The sequence below is a fragment of the Tamandua tetradactyla genome, chromosome 14, assembly GCF_023851605.1.
Source record: "Tamandua tetradactyla isolate mTamTet1 chromosome 14, mTamTet1.pri, whole genome shotgun sequence".
Lineage (NCBI taxonomy): Eukaryota > Metazoa > Chordata > Mammalia > Pilosa > Myrmecophagidae > Tamandua > Tamandua tetradactyla.
Genome location: NC_135340.1, coordinates 15,657,404 through 15,676,851, shown reverse-complemented (window position 1 = coordinate 15,676,851; position 19,448 = coordinate 15,657,404). Strand labels below are relative to the sequence as shown.

The 19,448-nt window shown below is 35.8% G+C and overlaps 1 protein-coding gene across 4 annotated transcripts in view; it reads left to right on the top strand.

Moving 5' to 3' along the window:
* The window catches only part of TTC6 (tetratricopeptide repeat domain 6), a 292,851-nt gene that overhangs the window by 181,837 nt on the left and 91,566 nt on the right, over window positions 1–19,448 (top strand). For all 4 annotated transcript variants that reach the window (XM_077126904.1, XM_077126903.1, XM_077126902.1 and 1 more), the window contains 4 exons: window positions 6,631–6,735; window positions 12,935–13,030; window positions 15,062–15,139; window positions 17,343–17,716. In XM_077126904.1, coding sequence (XP_076983019.1) covers window positions 6,631–6,735; window positions 12,935–13,030; window positions 15,062–15,139; window positions 17,343–17,716 — 653 coding nt within the window. The remainder of the gene's footprint in view (window positions 1–6,630; window positions 6,736–12,934; window positions 13,031–15,061; window positions 15,140–17,342; window positions 17,717–19,448) is intronic.

Sequence of the window (19,448 nt, the reverse complement as noted above, 5' to 3'; positions counted from 1 at the left end):
TCAAGCATAGAATTACCATATGACCTGGCAATTTCACTTCTAGGTATATTTCCAAAGGAAACAAAAGGAGGGACTTGAACAGATATTTGCATACCACTGTTCTTAGCGGCATTATTCATAATTTGCAAAAGATGGAAGCAACCCAAGTGTTCATTAACCAATGAATGAATAAGTAAAATGTGTTGTATATATACAATGAAATATTATTCAGCTCTAAAAAGGAATTTCTGATACATGCAGCAACATGGATGGACTTTGAAAACATCCTGTTGAGTGAACCAAACCAGACACGAGATTATTGCATAATCTCACTGATGTGAAGTAATTGGAATTAGCAAACTCACAGAGTCAGAATCTAGAGTATAGTTTACCAGGGGTTGGGTTGGGGGTGGGGAACGAAGAGTTAATGCTCGTTGGGCTAATTGTAAACTTTTGTAGTTAAGTATGCACAATACTATACTACACAATATGTATATTACATATAATTATGCATATAATTAACAGCCCTGAATTAAATATGTGAATGTGGCTAAAAGGGGAAATTTTAGGTTGTATGTATGTTACTGTAAAAAATATGTAAAAACAAACAAAAGGAACACAGCACATAGGACAATACAACACAAACAGTGAGCCCTATTGTAGACGATGGATTATAATTGATGATATAATTAAAGTTAATACTGCAATTGTAAAAGTGTTCTTTCATGAATGGTAATAAATATACTACAATAATGCAAGGTGTTAATAATAAAGAAGTATATAGGAGCTCCTTATTTTATGTATTTTATGCATGACTTTTCTATACACCTCCAATTTCTCTAATTCAATAAAAAAGTATCCGTCAAGCCACAAAGCCAAAAACGGAGGTGATGTGGAAGAGAAACATGGCTATAAGTGGAAACTGCTGATTAAAGCTTGTAAGAATGATGCAGGCATCAAACCAAGGAAGGAGTCAGGATGCATTAGGTAGAAATTGGGATTGATGAACACAAAACTGAAAGAACAGCATGAGGAGGGAACTATTGATCAGGACTGTCAAAAATCTGTATTATGTGTTGGTAGAAATATGTTCCATCCTATTTTCCACGAAAGAAAGAATAGGTGAAGAATATAGCTATAAACCATAGCAAAAAGATTGTTCATTTGGCCAAAATCTGAGTTTTGTTCTTATTTGTATCTTTGCCTATTCTATGACTGTACCCACTCAATGTGGCTGGGGTTAAACACACAATTATTTAAAAAAAAATTATATGGAAACGCAAAGTAACTGGAATAGCTAAACCAATTTTGAAAAGAAAGAAAAAGATCTACCTGATTTCCAGGCTTATTATATAAGTACACTAATCTGATATTTTCAGAGGGACAGACACATAGGTTAGTGGAACAGAGTAGAAAGCCCAGACACAAAAACACAAAATGCTCAATTGATTTTTGACAAAGCTACAAAACCAATTCAATGGAGAAAGGCTAGCTTTTGCAACAATTGATGCTGGAACAATTAGATATCCAGAGGCAAAAAATGAACCTCAATCTGTTTTACACCATATACAAAAGTTAACTCAAAATGGATCATGGACTTAAATGTAAAACATAAAACTTTTAGAAAAACACATAGTGGAAAATCTTTGGGATATAAATTAAGTTCGGTTAACTGTTCTTAGCTTTGATACCAAAAGAACTATCCATGAAAGGAAAATTTGATAAATGGGACTTCATCAAAATTAAAAAAAAAAAAAACCTTTTCCTCTACAAAGAATCAGTTAAAAGGGTAGAGAGACAAGCTATAGACTGGGACAAAATACTTGCGAATCACATATCCAGCAAAAGAACTTCCAATGCTCTACAGTAAAAACAACAACAGCAATAATAATCTAATTGAAAAAATGGGCAAAAAACATTAATAGACATTTCACCAAGTAGTATATACAAGATGGCCATAAACCATGAAAATATGTTTGACTTCATTAACTATTAGAAAAGTGCAAATTAATCACCCATACACTGCTAATTTGGAAAATAGTTTTGGAGTTTCTTGTAAAACTAAACACGTGTCTGCCATATGGCCCTACAATTGTGTCCCTGGGCATTTATCCCAGAGAAGTGAAAGTTTGTGATCACATAGTCACTTGTTTGCAAATATGTATAGCAGGTTTATTAATAAAACCCCCAAACTAGAAGCTCCCCAGATATTCTTCAATGGGTAAAAGAAACTGTGGTAACTGCATACCATGGAACACTATTCAGCCACAAAAATGAACAAACTATTGATATCCACAACCTCATGAATAAATTTTTGGAGAATTATGCTGAAAAAAGCTAATTTTAAAAGATTGCATATCTTACAATTTCATTATATAACATTCTCTTAATGACGTAATTATAGAACAGATTAGTGGTTGCAGTATTTAAGGATGGGGATGGGGGAAGGGAAATGGGTGTGGTTGAAAACAGAAGACATGAGGGATTCTTGTGGAGATGGAAATGCTCTGTGTCATAATTATATCATTGTCAATATTTTGTTTGTGGTATTGTACTACAGTTTTGTAACTGAGAGCTAACAGGTATAATTAGTGAATTATTATCCCAATGCTTTTTTTAACTTTTTGATATATTGTGATACAGCCAGAAGCAATTACTTATAACAGCTGTAACTCACTGAGCTGTAACCAGATGACTTGTTTCTTTTGTAGCTGCGTAATCTTTACCCTGTAACGGGACAGTAATGAGACAGCTCCTAACTGGCCCTGCTTGTATCCCCTTATCTTGTATTGCAACCTTAAAGTCAGATGCCCTTGCACATAGCTCCCTTAATAATGAACATTTCAGCCTAGAACTGACCATCCCAGTTCCAAAGACCAGATATTCCCTTAGTCCCTCCCTCTGCTACCCCAAGCCTCCCTGTAACTGAATGATATCTGCCTTAATAAAACTCCACCCAGTCTCCGTGCTAGAACCGTCATTTTCTAGTCATGTGGCATGAAACAGCATAATGTACATCTGCCATAGTCCCCACTCTCTTCCCCTCAGATGATTCATAAGCAGTTAATCAAAATATGCCAACTGAAACTCCATCACAGTCTCACCTCCCTTTTGTTTTAATCTCATTAAAACCCTAAGCACTTTCAACTCCGGGAGACAGATTTAAGGACTGCTCTCCATGAAGCTAGTCTTTCCAGAATAAACCTTTTTCCTTCTTAAAATCCCAGTGTCACTTAATTGACTCTGGTGAGCATGGGGAAAGGACTCACTTTTGAGCAACAACAATTATGCAAGATGTTACTTTTGGTGGAGAGTGGGTAAAGAGTAGATGGGCTCTCTCTGTAATTATTTCTCAAAACTGCATGTGAATCTACAATTATCTTACAATAAAATGTCTAATTAAATTTTTTGGTCAATGAACCGGCAAAAAAAGAAAAAAAAAGAAAATTAAAGAAAAGAAACATCAAGTTTAGTTAAAAGAGAGTATTAAATCACTTCAGCTAAAGAAAAAGTTTGTTGCAATTGAAATTTGAAAATATGTCAATGACTTTTTCATACCTCATTACTTTATTGTTTTATCTTGTACATTGAATGGATCTTTTACCCAGTCGAGCTTTTGTTACATAATGCATTAGATTTTCCAAAATTCTAAGTTTTGCAGGTTTTTTGGTTGGCCCCACTACTCTCAGTTGTTTTATTTATTTATTTTTCTCTTTTTGGCATGTGCAGGCTCCAGGAATCGAACGTGGGTCTCCCTCCAGGCCACGGGTCTCCCTACCACTGAGCCACCCCTGCACTGTCCAGTCATTATTTGAACTGATAGATTTCTTTATTCATTTACAAGAAAACACCCAAGTCTGAATAACCGTAGTTTAAAGTTTATTCTCTGCAATAAAAATCGTGGCTAGTTCAGGTCACAACACAAACAATAACACATGTGCGATTCCTGGAAGCAACCAGTATATTTCACTGTGGGTACCTAAGTGCTTTATGTGCATTTCCTGTGCAGTCATACAATATATATATATATTTACCATGGGCAGGCACCAGGAATCGAACCCGGGTCTCCGGCATGGCAGGTGAGAACTCTGTCATTGAGCCACCGCAGCCTGCTCCCTGTTTAGTCAAACAATATTAGAAACTGTGTACTTAAAGGTTGAAATTTCATAAAATTAACAATTTTCCCTGCTTCCTCGTGAGCACTTTAAAGCTACCTTGATTCATGCTAAGGCACCCTCGGTTCTCGCAACTTTCTTCTTATTTTTTTTTTGCCATTAGTGTCAATGACACACAAGTGAAAATGACTGATTATTATGGAAATAGTTTTAAAGTTGTGGATCCATTGAAAATGTTTTGGGGATCCCTATGGCCCGAGACCTCATTTTGAAAGCCAGTGCTCTTCCTTATGTTTCATTTATATGACACCTAATTTAAACCCTGAAACTAATTTGCATGTCTCTTTCCCTTAGTGAACAGAATGCTCTGATTCTGGATCACCAGTATGCACATGAGTCATTGTATTGTGCTGTGACGTGTATAGTATAGTAGCATTCAGACATAACCTTAGGGGTTGTAGAGGTGATGGGACACCAAGGAACTCAGATTGCCTTCCAGTTAGTAATTCTGCTTCCTATGCATTCTCTACCCTCCTGTTGAGTTCTAGCAGCCACCAACCCTCCAATTTTTAATCATTTTCCTAGCTTGCCTCTTGCAAAGAACTGAGCCTTGCTCAGGAAAGCAATTTGCTGTGGTTAGTGTTTTTTCACTATTTTAATTTGATAAATTTTCTTCTGAAAGTACATCTGTGCTTTACATTGAGAGCACGATACAGCCATTTAGTGATAGCTTTTTGCCCTCTTCCAACCTAGAGGCTTCTACCTTGCTAACTTTTAGGGGGATAGTTTTATTTTAGATGCTTAAACGGCTGGAAATCTGTCTCCTGTGTGAAAGGAATTACTGTATTGTATGTGACATATCGTTTGAAAACCTGAAATCCTCTTAATTTCTAGGTGATCTTCGGAAGAATTTTCAGCTGATTTTGGAAGAGTTTCTTCCTCTTTTAGCAAGGACTTTCTGCCTCTAGGTCTGTTCAGCATAAAGTGATGCAGTGTGTGCCCAGCAATCCAAGGACGTGTGAGACTAGAAACTTCCTTTTAAATTCTTACGTTGGACAAATTAACCTGGCAATTAGGAAATCAGCCTTTTCCTCAATACTCTGCTAGTATATAAGAAACATGTGATCAAATGTATAGGAAGGCTGAGTTGATGTTTCAGCTCTGATCCTTTAGGACATTACATGGATCATTTTAGCTTTTTCCACTTATATATCTTTAAACTCCCTCTCTGACAGTGAGAAAGTTGCCTCTACCATCCTTCATCCATCTACTTTATTTTTCCAGTTGCATATATAGAATATCATAATTAATCCATACCTCTTGGAGATGCAGCTTTATCAGCTAAAGCATAGTGCTAGGTGCAGTTTCTTTTGCCTCCACTCATTTCCAAAGTTACAATCAGCACCTTTACCCACATCCGCTTCAGTGAAGTTGTTTCATACATTTGTAATACAGTTAGATTGTCTTGTTACCTTCTATATGCCATCCTTTCATTATTCTTGATTATTTAAAATTTATTTTTAAAAACTTACATACATTAAGGTGCAGTCTTTGTACACTAAAGTTCAATGGGTTTTGACAAATGCATAATTTCACAAATTGACAGATTACAGTATCATACAGAATAGTTTCACCTCCAGAAAAAATCCCCTACTCCTGATTAATTTGTATTTGGAAAAATTTTAAAGGTCTACAGAAGCACAGAAACTAAATTATTAAACACTTGAATATATGTCATTAAGAATTTATAAATGTTAACATTTTGCCATGCTTGTTTCAGATTTTTTAAAATAAAAGAAAATTTTGAATTCGTTAACTTAAGACCTCTTGTACTTTTAAATTCCATTCCTTTTCCTCCGTACCAAAGGATAGTTATCATGACTCTATCTTTCCAGTCTGTGATTTTATATTTCATGATGTGTTTACTACCCTAAACAATTAAATGGTATAGTTTTGTTGCTGTAGATACATAGACATATAAATGCTGCCATTTTGCATACATCTTTCTAAAACTCGCTTTATTCCCAATACTAAGATCTAGCTGCAAATTTTAATTCTTGTGTTTTAGTGATGTTATAGTGTTTAGTTATATGAATATACATTTAGTTAATCTGTTTAACTTTTAATAGGCATTTGTTAGGCTTTGTTTTTTATTATTTCATATGCTGCAGGAATATTCTTGTACCTCTCTCTCCATGCATGTGCATAAGAATTTCTCTAGGATATAGAGCTGAAAGTGAAATTGCTGGGTCATATGGCATGCATGCACATTTTCTATTTTAGTAGAAATGGCTAATTTGCCTCCACAACGATTCTGCTGATTTCCTCACATCCTTGATATCACTTGGTATTGTCAACTTCACAATTTTTCCAATGTGGTGGGTGTAAAAAGCTGTCTTTCCTAGATTTCCAGTTGCTTTGGAACCAATCAGATCCTTTTTCATCAACTTGAAACAATTTTAACAGGAGTTTGAGTTTTTACCCTGGGGATCTCTTTGTTAACCATTTCTAATATTTGTTTATGTTATTTTTAAAGGTTTCTTTTTATCCAGGACTTACGAAGTTGTTTTGGAATCCAACTGCTCCAAAATTCTCAGTTCCAGTGTCTGTTATGAAGGAAACATTATATCCAAAATACGAGGTATATACTGTTTTTATTGTTAAACAATTAAATTTGTAATTGATTATGATATTAAGTTTTACTGGTCTGTTGTTATATAAATTGTCAGACAATTAAATTGCCATGCTTGGGAATGATTGGATGGCATTATAGAAGCTATATATATAGATGTGTATACAAGATCCACGATTATTTTGTGTGTGCATGTACATATGTCTAATATTATACATTATATATATTTCTAAAAATTGTTCTAATCCGTGTTACTTAACCAATCAAGGAGAATATTATTTGATTGAGGTTTGAAGCTATAAAGCCTACCACCCCTTTGATTTTTCAGCAAGATTTAGGATATAGTATCCTCTGCTGTTAGATATCATGGGGTAGTCAAGTTCCACCCACCCATGTGGTTTAATTAAAAAACAACTTTTGAATTAATTATTAATTCAATTTTTGACCTTCTGAAATTTGAATTATTTCTCTATGAAGTTTTTTTGGTTATTGACTTCTTCCTTTCCATATTTTAATTGGACACTTTTTTCTGATTTCTAGAGTTGGAAATTTAATTAAATTTTTAATCTTTTTTAAGTAGTAAAGATAATTTATGAATTTTCTTCTGTGTGAGGTTTTGACCTTATTTAACAAATATTTACTCTGTCTTTAACTTTGCTATTTCCTAAGTAACTTTTATTGGAATTTTCATTTTGTTTTGAGATACTACTTATATAGTGTTCTAGTTGACTAGCTGTCAGAATGTGATATACCAGAAATGGAATGGCTTTTAAAAAGGAGAATTTAATAAGTTGCTAGTTTACAGTTCTAAGACTGAGAAAGTGTCTCAATTAAAGCAAATCTATAAAAATGTCCAAGCTAAGGCATCCAGGAAAAGATACTGTGCTGGTTTGAATGGATGTATGTACCCTAGAAAAGCCATGTTTTAATCCTAATCCCATTTTGTAAAGGCAGCTGTTTCTTCTAATCCCTATTCAGTACTGTATATTTGAAACTGTAATTATATCATCTCCCTGGAGATGTGACTCAATCAAGAGTGATTGTTAAACTGGATTAGGTGGAGATGTGTCTCCACCCATTTGAGTGAGTTTTGGTTAGTTTACTGGAATCCAATAAAAGAGAGTGACAAGAGAGAAAGCCAGGAGATTCAGAGAGAGCAGAGAATGCTGCAGCACCATGAAGCAGAGTCCACAAGCCAGCGACCTTTGGAGATGAAGAAGGAAAATGCCTCCTGGGGAGCTTCATGAAATAGGAAGCCAGGAGAGAAAGCTAGCAGGTGATGCCGTGCTTGCCTTGTGCCTTTCCAGATGAGAGAGAAACTCTGACTATGTTCACCATGTGCCTTCTCAGTTGAGAGAGCAACCCTGAACTTCATCTGCCTTCTTGAACCAAGGTATCTTTCTTTGGGTGCCTTTGATTGGACATTTCTATAGACTTATTTTAACTGGGACATTTTCTTGACCTTAGAACTGCAAACTAGCAACTTATTCAATTCCCCTTTTAAAATGCCATTCTGTTCCTGGTATATTGTATTCTGGCAGCTAGCGAACTAGAACAGACACCTTGGTTCAAGAAGGCCAATGATGTTCAGTGTTTCTTTCTCAACTGGGAAGGCCAGTGGTGAACATGGTGGCATCTGCTAGCTTCCTCTCCAGGCCTCTTGCTTCATGAAGCTCCCCTGGGGGTGTTCTTCTTCATCTCCAAAGGTCACCGGCTCGTGAACTTTGTGGTTCTTTCGTGGTTCTGATCACTCTCCCTGTTCTCAAAAAAAAACCTCTCTCCAATGTATCTCCTATTTTATAGGATTCCAGTAAACTAATCGAGACCCATGTAGGGTGGGTGGAGTCATATCTCCCTCTGTTGGACGTTAATACCCACAGTTGAGTGAGTCACATCTCTGTGGAAATAACCTAATCAAGTTTCCAACCTTTAGTACTGAATAGGGTTTAGAAGAAATGGTTGCTCCCACATGACTGAATAGGATTAAAACATGACTTTTCTAGGGTTCATAAATCCTTTTGAACCAGCACATATGTTTTTGTTCTTGTTTATTTTACTAGGGATTATTTTGTTTACGTTTCATTCTTCATTTCTAGTTTTACTTTACTATCATGGCGAATATGTTCTTCAGAATACCAGCTGATATTTGTTTTGTGATGTCCGAGATATTCTAATATTTATTTCTCGATTCAATGATTTTGTAGTTACCATATTCATGTTGTGGCAGGAGTAAGCAGAAGTGGAATCAGATGGTCTTGGATTTAAATTCCACTTACTGGTATTAGCATCTTAACTTCTCAAAGTCTGTTTTCTTGAATGTAAAGTAGGTGTTCTAATACTTGATGAAAAACTATATAGGATATTGCCTGATAATAGTGAATATTCAAGAGTGGCAAGGCCTATTAAAATTATTTAAGAAATTCCACAAGTGGCATGTCAATGCTTTCTTGTAGTAAAAAATCAAACAATAGGAGGTGTATACTGAATAAAGAGCCCCCACCTTTAATGCTGTCCTTTCCCAGTTCTCTTCATTGTGAAGTTAACCATTGTTAAATGCAATGCGTACACACATCCAGACATTTTTATTTTCATTTGTGTAATGCAGGCATATGCAAGCTAATGCTCTTACATATGTGGAATCATATAAATTATATTTTTCTGCATCTGGATTTTTTCACATTATTATTAATTTTGTTACTATTGCAATAATATTCTGTGATGCGTGTTAAATAATTTTTTAAAAACATGTTTTGTCCATTTATATAGATATATTTTGATTACTGATTTTTTCCTATGTTGCCATTTTATTTATATTTTTTATTGAGTCTACCTGTTTGTTTCATTTTCTCCTTTTATTCCTTTGCTTAAATTTTTCTTTTTCTTCATTCAGTGATTTGTATATAATATATTCTGATTCTATTTTAAAAAAATTTAACCCATATTTAAGTACATTTTTCTAATAATGACAAGAGTTAATCAGAAACTCTGTCTTTCTTGCCATAAAGGATAAGGGCTCTAAAATTTGCACTTCACTCCTACCTGTACCTGAGGTTGTTAAATCCAGATAAATTTTGATTTTCACTTTAGCATAGATAATTGTTCTATTTAGCTATAAATTTTAATGATTTATTTTCTTACCATTCTTTCTTTTATCTTACATCATTCCTTTTCTTCTAATCATTTTTGTTTTGCTCAAATATATTTTTGATTCATTCTTTCAGGGAATATCTGTGGGCAGTAAATTTTTAGAGTCCTTGTATTCATGGATATGGTTTTATTTTGTCCTTCCTCTTACATTCTAATTTGACTTGGTATAAAATTATCTTTTTCTAATTATTTTCTGGGCAGCGTCCAGTGCTACTGGTAAGTGGCCAGACACTGTAATTCTTCCCGTTCATTCTGCTTGGCACTTCGTGGGCTTGTTCACGCTGAAGACGTGTGTCTTTTTCTTGTTTCATTTCTTCGTTTGTTCATTCTTCAAATAAATGGGTGCTGATCACCGGCCACGTGCTAGTCTTTTGTTCTAGGGACTGGAGACTCAGGGGTGTAAAACAAAGTTGCCACTCTCCTGGAGCTTACATTCTGGTATGAAGGACAGATATATCTACACGACGGAACGTGTAGATATGTTTCGGGTGGTGGTGAAGTACTATGAAGAAGAAAAATAAGTGAGGGATATACCGTGCAGCGGGAAGTAGTGTTGTATATGGACAATCACGTGTGGCTTCTCTGATGAGGTGACATTTGAGCAGAGATCTGAATGACACGAAAGAGAAAGACAAGAATATATAGGAATAGAATACTCTAATCAGAGGCAATGTAAAGTCCCCAAGGCCAAAGTAAGCTTAGAAGTGTTTGAACAAGGAGTGATGCTGGAGACTGATAGGGGTGACATTGGAGAGGTGTCGCGAGAGCTGATGGTGGAAAGGGCAGATCATACAGGCCATGGAATAATTTTGGTTATTACGCTGCTGCTATGGCAAACTGTATTGCATAGTTTTGAGAAGGAGGAGTGACATGACTTGACTTAAATTTTACAAGGATTATTCTGGCTGCTCTGTTGAGAATAGACTTTAGGGAGGCAAGTATGGAAGCTGGGAACATGTTAGGGGGCCTATTGCACGAGCTCAAATGAGAGGTGTCTGTGGCTCGGACTAGGAGGTTGGTGGTAGAGAGAGTGAGACAGTTCTGATTTTGACTGTGTTTCCACGATAGAGCTTTTGAATATTCTGTTGGATATCTGAAGACTTTGTGGGATTTTAAATTTTTTTCCTACTTTTTGCTGTTTCTATTGGCTCTTGCCAATTGTGTTTTGTTTCTTTGTGTACCTGGATGTCTTCAGTTGTTGTTTATCATTGTACTTAAAGTACATGTACATGTTTAGGAAACATTTGAGACCTAGAATGGCAGCTTCTTCCTTCAGAGAAATTTTTGTCAGAAGCTGGGGCTTTACTACTCAGAGACGGTCCTAATGTAAGATTGAGTCTTGAGTTTCGCTGACTGCTCTCCTGACAGAGGCTGGTCTGCAAGTAACAAAGGTTTGATTTACTTTCAATCACTCTGAAGTCTGAAGGTGTAGCCCTGTGGCCTCCCTATTTATATACATTTATTATCAGTCTCCACACCTTAGCGACACTCTGGGCATCTGTTTCCGTCACCTTTGCTCCGAGGAGTTGCCACAGCTATAGCTCAGGTTTGTAGCTGCTTTAGAACGTATTTTAGGAACAAAAGCATCTTTGAATACTGGGCTTACTTTTCCAGGGTTTTATCTTTTCTTAGATTTTGGCCCAATATTTCTGCACCATCTTGTTCACTCTTTGATGCTTTGAAGATTATGTTTTTCATATTACATAGTGGTTTTCTTAGTTGTCTTCAGCAGAATTACCTAGTCTGCCATAATTAGAAGCAGAAATCATAATTGACTTTCAAGGTAACAAAATTGTTTCCATTTCCGCCGGCATCCCAGCTTTTATTGCATGCATACCAATTTTAGCAATGTCCCTGGAGTAGAACTGGAGAATTTTTTACATCAGCTATCATGTAAGCAATACTATGATTGCCCACTCAAGCTGCGTTAGTTTGGGCCCTCTTTTGGCAAGTTCCAACATATGATTCACTATATTTTCTTAAAAAGCAATCATTGATTATTGGTAAGGTCTGTTGTTTTGAAATCTGTAAAATATATAGTAAGGGTTTCTCACTGTTAAAAGCATTCTTTTAAGTATGCAATATCTGGTATTTCTTGGGTGAGCCCCCTGACAAATTATTTGAAAATTTCCTATACAGCATGTAATTGGTCTTGGAGGAATAATAATGAAACTGACCAAGTATCTCTCTGCTATATCCAGGAACACTCTTATATTACATTGTATTATAGCTACTTTCTGAAAATACAACAGATGGGAGTGAACATAAATTCAATGCTTGAGATTCTTAAATTACCCATGGCCTTCTCCATATGTGTTCCATTGTCAGTGACAATCGCATACTTTTAAAAACCAATTTTCTATTCAATAAATACTTCTTTAGTTTGAAATGTTAGTTGTTTGAGGGAAAAAAAACAGTCAGCAAACAATTAAAGCAGCATCATGACTGAATTCATTGTGAACACACCACCCTGTCACGCTTAGGTCTTACAGTTATTTCTGCATATCCAAATGTCTGATTACAAGATAGAGAAGTAATATGTTTAATAATAATCATAGTTATTGCAGTAGTTTACCTTTACAGCAATAAACACACATCTATAACTTAACTGATAGAATTCTAGCTATAAAACATCTGAGATTTTTATTCCAGTGTACATTTAGAATGTTTCCTTCTGTTTGAGAGCAGATAGGGATTGATGATAAATCCAAATGATATGCCTTGTTCATAATCTTGATATTGATATGCTAAGTAGATTCATTGCTAACCTATGAGATTATGGGATATTGATCACTCCTAATATGAAGGGATGCCAGAAATAATGTAAAAAATACCCATTTGGCTAAAGCCAGTGCTGAAGTCAAATGTAAGTTTTGGCTAAATGTGAAGACTGTAGCTGGACATCAAAGCATCTCTGTGAGTTGCTTTCTAGAGTCCTACCCCTTCCATACATTTTCTCTTTGGGCCTTAATATTGTGCTATGAAGTAACAATGATCATAAGCCTTATAAAGTATTTCATGAAATAATTTTAAATTGTTATTATTATTTTTTAAATTACAGAGTGTTCAAACAAGCAGAATTTTAGATGAGAAATTTTCGTCTGAAAGCAAGGAAAGTGTCATAACTTTAAATGAGTGTTTTGCAAGAAACGATCGGGTACGTATAAATTTTGTTATGAATTGCTGTTGGCTCCTTTATCAGCTTAAAGTCCAGAAATGATTTCTTGTAATTCCCAAAACTATTTCTTGGTGCTTCCTCATTTCAGGAAATGGCACAGACCATTCGATGGTGTCTGTGCTGAGAACACATGTCCTCATCTTCCATGTGCCATCTTTATGACGTTGAGAAGATATTCACTGAGCAAAGCAGTGTATCTGCTGTGTGCTTTCTAACACTTCTAAAATTTCCATTCTTTGTCTCATCTATTACTTTTTTCCCAGGACTTAAATGATCAAAGGAACGTGTTTATGAGTCATTTGACCAAATGCGGGAGCTGTTTATGGGCATAAAACAGTGAGAATGGTTGTCCTAAATGGTGATTAGACTCAGGCTCATGGCTTTATTATCACCACGGTGCAGCCAAGTAAGCTAATTAAGTAATAAAATTTGAGAGAAAAAGAGATAGTGATGGAGGGAGAAAGGGAGGTTTAATACATTTCTAGAACTTTTTAGGGGACAAACAGGAAACTTTTAATTTTCTCTCATTTGTGCTTTTAGCCCTCTACTCCCCTTGATGATATCTTGGGGTGCTGAAAGCCAGATGGTAGAGGAGCTCAGTGCCCTGGGACAAATTAACTTACTCAGGTTAAAAATGTCCCTATGCCTCTTCCCTTGTCCCGTATCAATTAGGCAGTACTTTTTTTGGAGGGTAGTATTTCTAATATAGGTACTTATTTGCTACTTTCTTTATAGCACTTATCAAATATTTGTCCTTATGCAAGTTTGATCTCTTTATACCTCACTAGCCTGGGTCTTTTCATTCTTGTTCCCTACAGCCACATCATCTAAATAATTGAACCAATTATTTAGTGACTGTCACACACAAAGTAATTGAACCAATAAGTGCCAATTTTCTGGTCTGAAGCTATTTTGCCTTTCTAAACTATTTAAATAGCCCCATTTCTAGTAGCTGCTTCTTCCAAAACATCTTTCATGACTTCCTGTTGTTATATTCCTAAAGCACAGATAAGATTATGCCACTCATCTCCCAACCACACTGAATAATTCCACCTGCTAAAGTCAGAATGCTTAAGTAAGCCTCAGAACCTAACCCCAACTGTATTTTCTTTTATTTTCCTCCCATTATACCTCTACTTTCCCTGTTACCTCCATGTACCCTGTGCTCTACCAGTGCCAAAGTCCTCGTGGATTAAAATTCCCAGCACTTTTGGCACTTGTCTGTACTGTTTAGGCTGTTCCCTTGGCTTAGGATGTTCTCAGCCCCTTCTCAGGCTATGGAAATGCACTACCTTTCACAGGCCAGCTCTGATGCTACCTCTTCAAACTGTTCTATCCAAGTTTCCCCCTTTCAGCATTGACCTGTCCCTCTCTTGTATTCTCCTTGTACCTGATTCATGCCATCTTTACAGCATTGCTGTACTCGCCTTGTATGATAGCTATTTATGTCTGTTCCCACCGTTACATTGTTTGAGGGGTTGGAGCATGTCATTTTCTTTGTATTCTCCACTATTTAATGTAGTAGTGCGTCCCCACTCTTTAAATATAAGAGGTCTAATAGCATGTAATAATATTTGTGTGGTTCCCTGGAGTAAAAAGTTGAGGATGTCTTGTGAGAGGTGATTGTCCAGGCAACCGTAGCTGCCTCAAGTACCTTTAGGACAGTCCCAAGGCTAAGGGGATCAGTGCCTCCTTTACCCACACCTGTGCCTCTTATACCTGTCTCCCAGCATCCTGCACACAGCAGGTGCTTGGTAAGTGTTGATACATCAAGGTGAATTTTTAAAAACAAGGTAGTTGCCATTATTATATACTTTTCTAAGTTGGTAGATTTTAGGTTCTGCTTCTCTCTCTTCTGAAGTCAGTGACATTCAAAAGAAACTGTATTGTAATTAAAATTTCTCCATTTCATTAATTTACCTAAACAGTTATCATTAGCCAACTGTCACATTTTAGTTGACCAAATAGTATCTATGCTCAATGTGTATTTGTCATTTTATTATTTTACAGACTTTCCTACCAAGAAAATCTGCATCACTTGACAGTATTTATCAAATAGGTATCAGCCTACAATCTTCAAAATTAAAGGTACTATGATTTTCAGTTTTCATTATTCAGAAGAAATGTTTATAGTATAGTATAATATAGTTATTTGATTTACCCAGAGTTGATCACATGTTTAGATTCAAGTTTATATTTGGTGGTTCTTATAAAATCAGGGTTGATAGTGCCAACTGACAATTTTTCAACAGTTCTTGAAAGTTTCTTTAAATTTGTAGTTTGACTTTTCCTGGTATATTATAAATCGAATCCTTTATAATGTTGCGTAGAGCTCACAATTTAAAGTGCTTTCATGGACACTGTTTCAGTCTGAGCTCAAGTTTCACAACATCCCTGGGAGGAAGATGATACAGATATTATCCTTGTTGTGGACATTTCAGAAACAAGGGTCAGAAGGTGGTAGATGACAAGCTGAGACTTCCCTCCACTGGTTCTTACCCATTCGGTGTCACTGACAACCAGCTCCCAGCCTTTGTTTGTCTCTTTTGAAATACCACAGTCAATTTCCTTGTTCCTCCATTTTCTTGCTTTTAACCTGCCCACATTTAGCCTGCTTTGTATTTCATTTCCAACATTGCACCAGCATCTTCTCCCTTTGTATTGACTTTTTGAGACCTTTGTCTCTTATCCCTTCACACTGACACTGTCTTTAGGACTGTTTTCTCTGATGCCTGTATTTCTTCAACCCACCTGATTTACGAAGCTGTGTCATGTCACTGTTAGGGGAGTTTCTGAAACGACAATTACTAGGGTCATTCCATGTTGTTTTGAGGTTCTTGAGATGTTTTGCTTTGCTTTTCGTCTCTTATTTTTTGAGGAGCTAAGGGTTGTTAGAAGTTGCTGAAGGAGAAGCTGGGAAGTGGCACTTTGCAGATACGGTGAAGTCCGTGAGGCAACCATGCTCTGGCCATGCCCGGAGGGAGCCTGTTGCAGGGTCTGGTGCGGGAGGTGACTGAAGGAGCTGCCGGGGGCGAACCAGGAGGGTCGAAATGAAGTAGAGGGTAGTTGCTCATTCCAAGGGATGGGCAGGGCTTGCAGAAAGCCCAGCTTGTTAAAATACAGCTGTGACTTTTTGTTTTTGACTGAACATGTATATTTTGTCACCCCTAGTCAGGAAGCACCCTTTAAAACATTCTGTAGCTCTGCTTTATGGCTGGAATTCTTCCTGTTGAAACTTCCCCTGTGCTCTAAGGGGTGTTTACTGCACCTTTGCATAATTCATATCTAGTCAACAGGGATCTTACGTTCAGCTTTTTCCCTGCATGTATATTTTCTTGATACATAATATGTATGTACATATATTCTATATTTCATATATTTATCTATTCTCTATTCTAATTATGCACTGAGCTATGTATAGTTTCTTGAGATAGAGGAAAGTGTAGTGAGTTGTGGAGGGTCAATATCACTGCCTATTATTTTTAGTTCTGTACATAACCAGCTTTTATAAAATTTTTATGTTTGAAATTTTGGCTCAAATTCACTATAAAGCAAAACCTCTGTGTAATAAATTATTAGTTATTACCAAAATGAAATGCAGTTAGTTTATTAACAGCACCTCAATAATCAGGAAATGCTATCTCAAAGGATTGTAAGTAATCTCTCTTTTATTAGCAATGTTTTATTGGAATTTCAAGTATTAATGTATTTCTAATTACTATAAATTATTTTTATTATTAATATAGTATAAAATTAATTAATATTTTTATTAAAATAAAGGTTCTCTAATGATTAAATAAAATGTATTTGTATATATGACAGGAACTCTGTTACTGAAGCTTATAAATATTGAATCCAAAGTTATTGTAGAGAATGTTTGAATAGTGTTCTATAGAAATTCAATGTTAAAGTGTTTTAGAAAATAGACTAGCAAGTCATTTTTATAGGATAAGCCATTTTAATATTTTTTGCCCATTCTTCCAGGTTTTTTTTGTTAAAAGGAAAAATAGAGCATTTGGATACGTAAAGAACATTCTCTTTCAATTAAGTGTATATAAAATCATAATCAATGCATATCTATATGTCATATGACCAACCAAATTATTGTACTTTGCTTTAACTAGCCCACTGTTAACTTTATAAGCTGACTTTTTGAATATTACTTATGAATATTTAAATTTTTTTCAATAAAGTTATCAAAATACATTAATAACAATTGTAACTAAATTCATTTAAAATGAACAGCAATTAAATTGATTATATATTTTTCTATCTTTTTATTTCCTTAAAGAGAGCAAAGTCCACAGTTGAACTGAGGAAGGAGGAGACCACAGCTCCATTACAGATCCAGGATGACGCCCAAAGCAATTTAAAAGGGGTGATGTTTCAGAAAGCGAAGGGGTTGGCGCGTCAGATCGCTGAGCAAGTTAAGCCTGAGGAATCCACCCCTGAGGGAGAAAATATAGAAATCACCTACGAAAACTCACAGACCAGAGATGGTATAAGAAATCTGTCTCTCTCTCTCATTGAAGCATCTAGAAAAGCTGGCATCAGCTACATTGTTTATCCCAAGAGAAAGAAGATGCGATGGAGGAAAGGCTTGAACATGGAAAAACTTGCGAGCGTGTGTGAAGAATTAGCCAAACCTCCACAAATTCTTAAAAGGTTTTATTTAACCAGTAATTACTGTATTTCAAGAAGCGCATTGTGCTTTTCCTCTTAATTTTATAATTTCAACCATTGAAGTTATTATTTTATTCTCCACTGAAAATATGCTGATGTCTTAGCTAAAGGACACCCCCTTATTTATTTGAACCATACATATATGAATGGTCCAAACTATAATTCCAAGGTAGAGCTGATTTAAGAACAGGAAGTAAGACTGAATCCAAAGCAAAATCTTTCAATGGAAAGAAACAAAAAATCTATCAAATTATTTGTTTGAAGTGATTTAGCGCCAAAAACAAAAACAAAACAAAAGACTCCCAGTCCAAACAAGTACCACCCATTGAAAAAGAGAATTATATTGTTCTTATTTAACTGTTTTTCCAATTTTCAATTATTAAGCCTAGTAATAAATCTAGACAGACAAACTTTTTTTGTATGTTGTGAACCCTTATTCAGGGACCAACACCCAGACATAATTTATTTTGCCCTTATTTGGAGGTAGCCATACCTACCATGTTAAAAAAATATATAGAAAGGGCTTAATACCAATTGAAATTCCTGGTGTATTCATGTTTATGTGCCCAGGATTTAACTTTTTTTATTACCCACGCCTTGTGCACAGTAGTGTCAAAAAATCTGGGCCTTTTCTCTCTTTAGAAATCTCCAGATTGTGCAAAAATCATTAAGCTTATACCCTTTTGAAAAGTGAAGACCATTCTGGTGATAAGACTTAAAAATGTTTCATTCACTTTATGGTTACTAAGACTTGCTGGCTGTGCAAACGTGTTAGGTATCTTTGAGCAGGGCAGCGTTGCCCCCTGGAAGAGCAGGATTTGTGATCCCTTGCCGGTGTGAGGAAAGCTTTCCCAGTCCTGAGTCCTCGATATGATTAAGTTTCCCCTGCAATGAAAACAGAGTATCTGGAAGCTTTTATTTTGTTAGCTTATCTTTAAAAGTCCTCAGGTAAGCTTTTCCAAGTCGATTAATCTTTTAGATTAGAACCAGAAATGTGCTTAAACATTATTGATACATTTGCTGATTTCAAAGTATCACGAAGTCATTTTTAATATGGCCCTATTCTGCCACGGCTTAATGGTTTCTGTCTTTATAATGGGGATAGGCAGATGAAACAGTGCCTCTGTGGTGTGTTGTCCTGCCTGTCGGCCCTTTATCATCTCGATATTGAAGTTTTACCGCTTAAGGAATTTATTTGCCTTTTCACTGAATTTGTAATTTGTATCTGCTGTCACCAAGGTGTAATTTAGGGATGAGCCTTTTGTCTGAGGCAGTAAAACAAGCTGTGGGAGTGTTCATATAAGCGAGTACATTAGTACAGCTTTCCTGTCTCTTAAAAACTCTTATTTAAACTAGCACCACATAAGTGTAAAGATAACGTAATTGTGCTATTCTAAAATACATTTGCAGAGTAACTTCTAAAATAATTTTATTCCTGGTGTATAGTTTGAGATCTTATTCACTAATCTTAGCTGGTTAACTTGGAAGTAGCATTCTTATGATTTTATATGCGACCTTTAAGCCTGCTTAATCACACTTATTTTTAGCTGACTACTGTAGTGGCTAGAAGCAGTCTGTATGCATTCTCATATCTCAAGTAAAATCTTGGCCATGAAGAGAAACTCCTGCAGAAATCCGTTTGAGCTGATTGAAGACCCCACTGCCTTCCTAGCCTGTTTGATAAATGAAGCAGACCCGCCCTTCTGTCTCTTTT